Source organism: Triticum aestivum, chromosome 5A (genome assembly GCF_018294505.1).
Source record: "Triticum aestivum cultivar Chinese Spring chromosome 5A, IWGSC CS RefSeq v2.1, whole genome shotgun sequence".
In the NCBI taxonomy this organism is placed as follows: domain Eukaryota; kingdom Viridiplantae; phylum Streptophyta; class Magnoliopsida; order Poales; family Poaceae; genus Triticum; species Triticum aestivum.
The window spans coordinates 680,423,219-680,432,516 of record NC_057806.1 but is presented as its reverse complement, the minus strand read 5'-3'; the positions used below and the strand labels follow the sequence as shown (position 1 = coordinate 680,432,516).

The 9,298-nt window shown below is 48.3% G+C and overlaps 2 protein-coding genes across 2 annotated transcripts; one reads left to right on the top strand and one right to left on the bottom strand.

Annotated features, from left to right (window-relative positions):
* Positions 1 to 5,144: 5,144 nt before the first annotated feature.
* On the top strand, positions 5,145 to 7,673 carry LOC123105941 (SUMO-conjugating enzyme SCE1). The gene is made up of 5 exons (XM_044528126.1): positions 5,145 to 5,343; positions 5,460 to 5,543; positions 6,785 to 6,937; positions 7,027 to 7,140; positions 7,263 to 7,673. Exons 1-5 carry the CDS (start codon positions 5,272 to 5,274, stop codon positions 7,323 to 7,325), a joined length of 486 nt encoding a protein of 161 aa, XP_044384061.1. The 5' UTR covers positions 5,145 to 5,271; the 3' UTR covers positions 7,326 to 7,673.
* Positions 7,674 to 8,456: 783 nt separating this feature from the next.
* On the bottom strand, positions 8,457 to 9,096 carry LOC123101792 (LOB domain-containing protein 24-like). The gene is made up of 2 exons (XM_044523082.1): positions 8,893 to 9,096; positions 8,457 to 8,792 (listed from the first exon to the last, which is right to left on the bottom strand). The coding sequence occupies exons 1-2, from the start codon at positions 9,094 to 9,096 to the stop codon at positions 8,457 to 8,459; spliced, it is 540 nt and encodes a 179-aa protein (XP_044379017.1).
* Positions 9,097 to 9,298: the final 202 nt, after the last annotated feature.

Sequence of the window (9,298 nt, the reverse complement as noted above, 5' to 3'; positions counted from 1 at the left end):
TAATTACGTTCGTTCCCGAGGACAAGGGAGAAGTCTTGCTATGAGTAGTCATGTGAATTTGGTATTCGTTTGATATTTTGATAAGATGTATGTTGTCTAGCCTCTAGTGGTGTTATGTGAACGTCGACTACATAACACTTCACCATTATTTGGGCCTAGAGGAAGGCATTGGGAAGTAATAAGTAGATGATGGGTTGCTAGAGTGACAGAAGCTTAAACCCTAGTTTATGCGTTGCTTCGTAAGGGGCTGATTTGGATCTATATGTTTCATGTTATAGTTAGGTTTACCTTAATACTTTTGTTGTAGTTGCGGATGCTTGCAATAGAGGTTAATCATAAGTGGGATGCTTGTTCAAGTAAGAACAACACCCAAGCACCGGTCCACCCACATATCAAATTATCAAAGTATCGAACGCGAATCATATGAACGTGATGAAAACTAGCTTGACGATATTCCCATGTGTCCTCGGGAGCACTTTTCCTATTATAAGAGTTTGTTCCGGCTTGTCCTTTGCTACAAAAGGATTGGGCCACCTTGCTGTACTTTATTTACTTTTGTTACTTGTCGCTCGTTACAATTTATCCTATCACAAAACTATATGTTACCACTTATTTCAGTACTTGCAGATAATACCTTGCTGAAAATCGCTTATCATTTCCTTCTGCTCCTCGTTGGGTTCGACACTCTTACTTATCGAAAGGACTACGATAGATCCCCTATACTTGTGGGTCATCAACAAAGACATATGTCAAAGAGCAATAAAAAATTGTTGGGGCTCCTCGGATGCCCAAGGTGGTGGCTCTTCGGCCATACTTAACCAATTCAAAAGAATAGAGGAAGGACTTGTTGAACCAACTTCCAAGACCAACATCCAAAGAAGGAGAGCAGCTCGGAAGTACCGAGGAGCGTCCTTGAGTTGAAGACCGGTTCAGGGGCTATTGATGGTGTCCTGGACTAGGGGTTACTCACCACATTGTCTTCTGACTAGGAGGGCCAGGCCAAGGACTCTCATGATGATTTTTTGGTGTACCACATTCGTCAAAGCCCACGACGCCAAGATGAGATATTTTTGAAGACTTGACGCATATATACTCCAAGACTTAGAGGCCGTCTACCCCACGATTGCCATAGATGTAACCGATCTATGTGTAAATCCTAACCCCGGTATCTATATAAGTCGAGGGCGCGAGGACTTGTAGACGAGACACAACCATCTCGCGGTAGATCAACCTGTAATCTGGACTACCTCAAATCAATATAATCAAAGCAGAACGTAAGGTATTATCTTTTTGAGAAAACCAAACTTTGTTAAAATCATGTATCTCTGTTACCATCGTACTAAGGCCATCATTCGGCACCCCTACCTGAGGTCTGCTAAATTTGACTCCGTCAGTAGGACGATTTTGCAACTTTTATTTGTTTTTAGTCTTATGCGAAGTATGGCGGAGACTACTTGTATTTTTCTTGTGTTTTCGCATTTGTACACGCACCTAATTGTACGTCTGTAATGTTTTGCGACTCGCACTAATACAAGTATAGCATATGCCTACGGATGCATGGTTAGAAAAAAGGTCGGATGATAATAACTTGTTGTATTTTTTATGATTGACTAGCAAGATGCCTGTGCATTGGATGAAACACCAAGATGCATTTTTTTTACAAAACACCTGTTGTGGTTGACTCATGCGGGAGTAATCACATGTGTAAAAATTAATGATATCTCGAGAAAGAGGAAAGATAAGGTGAGGAGGATTGGGGCGTGGTGGTGATTGATGGTCGGATTGAACGGGGGTATGAGGATGGACGACGCTGGCAGCGACCACCATGCTAAATTGTTCCAGAGGTTACCTTTTTTAATTGCTCAATAATAAAGTTATGGGAGATAAGTATGAACGAGGGAATGCCTTATCTGCAAATATGAAGAGAGGTGCGGGTATCTTTTTGTAAAATTACCATAGTATGCTTTCTATCCGTCAGATATAGATCGGACGGTCTATATTGCAAGATGGCAGGCACACTATCATCACCAACTCGGTTTTTATATAAAAGTATTTGACAGATATATAACTTTATTTGGAATAGTGAGAGCTAGTACACCCTGGTCATGACATAAAACAACAACCTAGTTAGAGCATCTACAGTCGGACACCTCAAACCCGCCTCATACGTCTGGGCAGGCCGCCCGGTCACTGTTCGGTCACAAAATTTTGACCTAGAGAGGCATCTCAACCGGGCCTCAAACACATGGGGTGACTGGCACCCCTCATATGTAACCCAAATATGGGGCGGATACGGGGGCGCCCGGGCACGCCCGCTACGTCGGCCCCGACAGCCTGATCCCATCTTAAATTGCACCTTATCCACCCCTAAGACCTGCCGGATGCATTTGCTACCTCCTCTCTTCTTCCGCGCCGTCCGTCTCAAAGCTCCGGCACCGCGCACACTACGCAACCATTCCTAACTTCTGCGTCGCCAGCTCCGACAAAGCAGTCCTATCTCCCGTCCTCGTCGCGGGGGAATTCATCGCCGGCCCGGACGCCACCGTGGTACATCCGGCAACTCTCTGGCTCCGCCTTGCGCTTGATGTGTTCAACGCATTGTTTGACTGGATTTTTTTGTGATTTTGTTAGGGAAAACGATGGATTCGATGCTTCGTCGGACGAGGAGTATGGACCGACGGAGTTTGACCAAATGATTCAAGATGAATTCTTCGATTCCTCGGATTCGGACGAAGAAGTGGACATGATTATGCTCATGAGCATGCAAGAGAAAATGGACCGGCAAGTGGAGCATATTCTCCACTTCAAGGGCTCAATCAAAGAGAAAAGAGTGATCAACCGGTACAGGGTGTCCTTAGCAAAGCATAGAGACTACTTTGCTCCCAATCCTACTTTACCGGATGATCCATGGTTTCGTCGCTGTTTTCGCATGCGGAAACGATTGTTTTTACGCATTGTGGAGGGCGTGGAGGCACACGACGACTACTTCAAGCTCACAAGGGATTGCTGCAGATAACTCTCTTCCTCTGCCAAGCAGAAGTCCACGGCTGCTCTGAGAATGCTTGCACTTGATACTGCTGCAGATGCCCTTGGTGAGATGTCCAAGATGGGAAAGAGCGTGTGCTTGAATACCATTGTCAAGTTTGTTCGTGCCGTGGTGGGGGTGTTTGAACCTGAGTATCTCAGAGAACCAAATGCACATGACACAGAGAAGTTGTTGGCTATTGGAGAGGCAAGGGGGTTTCCAGGAATGCTCGGATCAATTAATTGGATGCATTGGCAATGAAAACTGCCCCGGAGGTTTCGGAAATGGATAAAGGTCACACTAGAGAGGCCACCATCATACTAAAAGCGGTGGCATCACATGACTTATGAATTTGACATGCTTTTCTTTGTAATGTCGGGTTCTCACAACGACATTAATGTGCTTCAACGATCTCCGGTGTTCAGGAGGCTTTGCAATAGGGAATCACCACCGTGCAACTACACCGTCAACGGCCGAGAGTATAACATGGGATACTATCTTGCCGATGGTACCTATTCTCACTGGACGACGTTTGTGAAGATCATATCCGAACCACATGGCAATAAATAGAGCCACTTTGCAATAATGCAGGAAGCGGATAAGAAAGATGTGAAGAGGGCATTTGGTGTGTTTCAAGCTCGTTGGGAAATTGTGTGGAGCGCTGCAATGTTGTGGAGTCAGAAACTTTGTGGCAGCTGATCTGATGACATGTTGTGTTATTTCACACAGTATGATTGTCGAGGATGAGGGTGATGGTGTAGTTCAAAGCCGTGATTTTGAAGCACCTGGAAAACAAGTTGAAATTCCGAAAAATCAAGATGCGGCTCAACTTATGAATTTTCTGCAGATACATCAGAATTTTCGAGATCATCGGGTGTTCAGGAGGCTTTGCAATAGGGAATCACCGCCGTGCAACTACACCGTCAATGGCCGAGAGTATAACATGGAATACTATCTTGCCGATGGTATCTATTCTCAGCGGGCGACGTTTGTGAAGACCATATCCGAACCACATGACAATAGATAGAGGCACTTTGCAACAATGCAGGAAGCGGCTAGGAAAGATGTGGAGAGGGCATTTGATGTGCTTCAAGCTCGTTGGGAATTGTGAGAAGCGCTGCAATGTTGTGGAGTCAGAAACTTTGTGGCAGCCGATCTGATGACATGTTGTGTTATTTTACACAATATGATTGTCGAGGATGAGGGTGATGGTGTAGCTCAAAGTCATGATTTTGAAGCACCTGAAGAACAAGTTAAAATTTCAAAAGATCAAGATGCGGCTCAACTTATGAACTTTCTGCAGATACATCAGAATCTTCAAAATCATTAGGTGCACACGTAGCTACTCAATGATCTCGTGGATCACATGTGGATTCACAATGACAACCAAGGAGCTAATACTTGAGTTGTGTACTTAAAATAAATTTCAGCTATCTATGCTCCGTACCAACATTGTCTTTTATGATGGACGTGCATGAATCTATATGGCTTTGAGAGTTTGGATTTGAGATATGGAGATGCCGGAAGGAAAATATGAAGGCCAGTCCGAATGCGCCCGCGGACATGTCCGTTAATGTATAGGGTCAGATTTGCCAGCTACTGTATTTATGACATTGGTAATCTTCGGTAGTAGAACAGCACAAGTATACCAGCCAGCGGTACGAATACGATCACAGGATATTTTCAGTGCCGATGCCTGACCTGCGGAGAGCTGGATTTCAATTTCGCTTCCTCGTCGTCCCGCTGCACGCATGGTCGCATGGACCAAGGCGAGGACGAAGCAGAATCCCATTCCCAGCGGTGGGGGCCCGTCCGCGAATAACGAGGCCGGCGACGGGCGCGGGCCCGATCTCATCCCCTCCCCTCCCCCTCCGGGCCCATCTCGCCCAGCTGTACCGCACCGCACTCCCCACCAACGTTGACCCGCGGTGCCGCGACCGACCGCATCCGTCGCCGTCGGCCGTCGCGCATCCGATGCTCCATAAAAAAAAGAAAATAAAAAGAAAACAATTCGAAGCGTACAACCGACGGCAACGAATCGGTGCGAGGCCCCACGCCGCAGCGTGACGGGCCACGCCCACGCCGCCTCGCGTGCCCCGCCCGCCCACGAGGCCGCTGACAGGCCGGGCCCACCCGATGATGCAGAGGGAAATAAATACGGGGACACGCTTGACTTCAGCGCTCTCTCCGCCCCAAATCGTCGGCTCCACCCCACCTATCAGCCGGAGTCCACCGCCGCCGCCGCCATGTCTTCCGGTGGGATCGCGCGCGGCCGCCTCGCCGAGGAGCGCAAGGCCTGGCGGAAGAACCACCCCCACGTACGCCCCCTCCCTCTCGATTTCGCTCCCCGCCTCGCCTCGCCCCACCTAACCTGCTGTTTCGATCGAGGATGTCGCGCGGCTGTTCCTGATCTGTTTGGTTTTGGTTCTCGCAGGGCTTCGTCGCCAAGCCGGAGACGCTGGGCGACGGCACGGTCAACCTCATGGTCTGGCACTGCACCATCCCCGGCAAGCAAGGGGTAATAAGCTCTGCCCCCGCTCTCCTCCCGATCGTTTCACAGCGGCGTGCGTAGCACCTTCTATAGCCCTCTCGTTTGACCCTAGACTAGATCGGGTTGCTTAGCTTCGGTTGTTTCCCGTTCGCGACCCACCCACAGCTCGCCTGATCAGATCTCGCTCCGTGGACTGAGGTTAGGGCGTGCCGCTGTGTGACTCAACCGGGGACAGATATTGGATAAGAACCCGCTGGTGTTATTTCCTTTCCGCGGATTAGTGCTTATTTAGTTCGTCTGACCCTTCAATTGCATTGTGCTGTGGCCTGTGATCGTTTCTTCATGCATTTTCAGTATGGCCAAGGATTAGTACCTTTTTAATGTCAGTCTAACTGTAGCTATCTACAGAGTATGTATGTAGCTGCTACTGGTTTATCCATAAACGTCTACACTATTAGTAGGTTAGTTCATGCTTCAATTAGAGGTTGACTGGGAGTTCAATTCTTTCTGTATTTGTATGCACAACTTCAATTGCAAAGGAAAACTTCTGTCATCGACTCACCTAACTAGAGTCACTATCAGGTCCCCAGTGAAATAGTGTTAGCATACCTGCAATAGCCCTGCTGTATACTTTCAGAATTTTCAACCCGGAGTTTAGGCACACATTTAGGATAGATAGATACTTCAAAAGGAGTGTTAATTGCTGCAATGGATGTTTGAGATGGAGTTAAATTGATTGCACACTGAACCTCAATTGAGTCACCACCGATTTTGTGCAAGTCCAGTTATCTACCCAGCCAAGTCAGTACATAGGTGTCCTGGTAGAGTTGCTTTAGGATATTTCCAGTCACTGTACCATATGGTTTCAATATCTTCAAACCCAGGATTCCTGCTAGCCAACTTATTGTTAACCTGCTCGTTCTTTGGTGGCAACGATCTGATTTAGGCTAATCTGAGGTGTCTAGCGACTAGCGTCAACAGTGAGTATAAACTGGGCTAAAATACTTGACAACATGTCCATGATTTAGTGCGACACATGTAGACCGTGTAAACATACGTTTCTTCTTTGTTAATGATCTCAGTTGTTTGCCTTACCTGTTCACTCTGTTGGATGCCGTTGTTAGCTTATTGCTTGGTACATTCTCAAGCTTGTCATAACTCATAGCCTTACAGCCATATTCTGCATTTGTCGCTTCTTTATGGTAGAGTCGTAAACTGTTTGTTATAACTTGGCGCAGCTTTAACTGTTCCCATCTCTTGTTGTGCAGACTGATTGGGAAGGTGGATACTTCCCTCTCACCCTTCATTTCAGCGAGGATTACCCCAGCAAGCCTCCCAAGTGCAAGTTCCCTACGAACTTCTTCCACCCGAATGTCTACCCTTCGGGGACAGTCTGCCTTTCAATCCTCAATGAGGACAGCGTAAGCCTGCAAACCATCTATTAGGGTATATTTAGTACTCCGTACCAGATTTGATAGCATGGTTTTACCATTTGATTGTTTCCTCTCAGGGCTGGAGACCTGCTATTACTGTGAAGCAAATCCTTGTTGGAATTCAGGACTTGCTTGATCAGCCAAACCCGGCTGACCCTGCCCAGACTGATGGTTATCACCTTTTCATCCAGGTTAGTCAACAGCGACCATCCAGGGTCTAGCTAATGCATTCTGGTAGTCCGGCTACGTTTCCTAAACCGGCTCGCATATGGCCCTGTAGTCGGTAACACACCTTTTCGGTATATATGTGCAGGATCCAGCTGAGTACAAGAGGCGTGTTCGGGTGCAGGCAAAGCAGTATCCCGCATTGGTCTGAGAGGAAGGATTGGCAAGCTTAATGATCCATGCTCTGCACATCCGCATAGTTATTGGAAGTAGATCTAAAATGAATGCCTCTGCATATATGGAGTTAGACCAAGTACAACCCGGAAAAGGGTGCCTTGAGAAGTATTCATCGTCTGTCATTGTGGACCAGTCTCGACTTAAGATCCGTGTTGGTTGTAGTCGGGTTTCATAACGGTGATCCCTGAACTAAGTGCTTGTTTTGTGGGTTAAATGTCTGTCTTGAGGTGGATTGCCGTGTGCGGTACTAGTCGGTTCTAAATGCGTCTGTTGGCTGCAATATAACATTTTGCCATGTGCCATGTTTCTGTCATTTTTCTAATCTGTATCCTAGCAAAGCATTTGTTTTGCTCTGTTCTCCATCTCTGCTGGTGGTAGGAGAAGAGAGGGGGAGTGGGCTCACCCCCTCTGCCCCAGCGTGCATAGATCCATTTTGTTTGGCGCTGTCATTTTGGCTGATTTGCTTCTAGACCTTGAGTGCTCTGCTAGCCAAGCTGGTGTCGCCGGACCTAAGCTCAAACCCATGGTGACAGCATCTGTCAGTCCTACTCCGATGGCACCCCCCTTTTCAATAACAAATCATGCTTCTTTCCTTTTACTACGAGGATGGCGGCACGATTGGCGTCTGGAGTTTATCTTCAGGCCGATCATGAAATTCAGCTTCTTCCTCCAGCTCAGGCTCAACTTCCTTGTGGAGGCATTAGGCATTGAAGAAATGAGCCGCTGATATGGACAGCAAAATGGAAAACCATGATTCAGTTTATTCCTACTCAACGTCACCAATGCATGCGCGTTTCAGAATTCAGATATCTGTACATTTCTATTCAATACCACCAATACACAAGCCTTTAATAAAATCTCTCAAATTAACAAGAGATTCTCTACCCACGGACAATAAAAGGTTGCATGTACATCACGTGACATATGTGGTAAGCAATTCAAACCAATTCAAAAAAAAAGGTTGCATGTAAATCATTGCAATACGACATTATTCATTCATCAATTATCAACTTCATCAGTGGTAAAAAGCCCAATGCCACCATCGTTCGCCCTGACATTTCCCCAGCCTGCATCGCATGCACGTACGCGCTTGATCGATCAGAGCTCAAATCCCGTCGAGATCTAGAAACTCGTCCGGGTCAAGCAACGGCACCGCCTCTCCCAGCCCTTGCATCTGCGAGATTGGGACGCGGTGGCCGTCGTCACGCTGATGCTGCGGCGGCGGCGGAAGAGCAACCGTGGAACCCTGCAGCTGCGCACCGTGCGCGGGGACGATGGCGAGCTGCGCCCGCGTCCTGGCGAGCTCGCACTGCGTGGCCTGAATCTCCTCCTGCAGCTGGCTGATGATCCCGGTGCATCCATACACCGGGTCCTCCACCCGCCACTGCGCCTCCATCTCCATCGTCTCCGCCGCCTGAGCTCTCTCGTCCACCGGCAAGCTCTGCAAAATGGCAACTCAATTTAAATCTTGAACGGTGCAAATGCAAGGAGGAGCTCTAACATGTCAATGGTGGCCGGATCGATTACCAGTGGTCACGTACCTGGAGCAACCTCGCGACGTTGCTGGCGCCGAAGACCCGGTGGACGGAGGCGTAGCGGTGGGGGTGCGACGCCGGGAAGTAGGGGGCGAGCACGCAGTCGTGGGCGCACCGCCGGCGCAGGTACTTGCACGCCGCGCACCTCCTGCCGCCGCCTTCCTGGTCTTCCTCGTGCATTTCCACCTCCACGTCGCCGGTGGTGGACATGATGATCTAGTGCTGGATCCTGGTGCGAGTTCGTGGGATTTCGTGGGATCTCTGGAAGATTCCGGGGAGATCTTGTGAGCGCATGCTTATATACGCATCGTGCATGGAGGGGGGAGCTAGAAATGGCAGCACCAACGGCTACGTCGGTGTAAACATGGCAAGCTTAACGGCATTGCTGTTGCCAATTCTAAGCGCGCCGCAC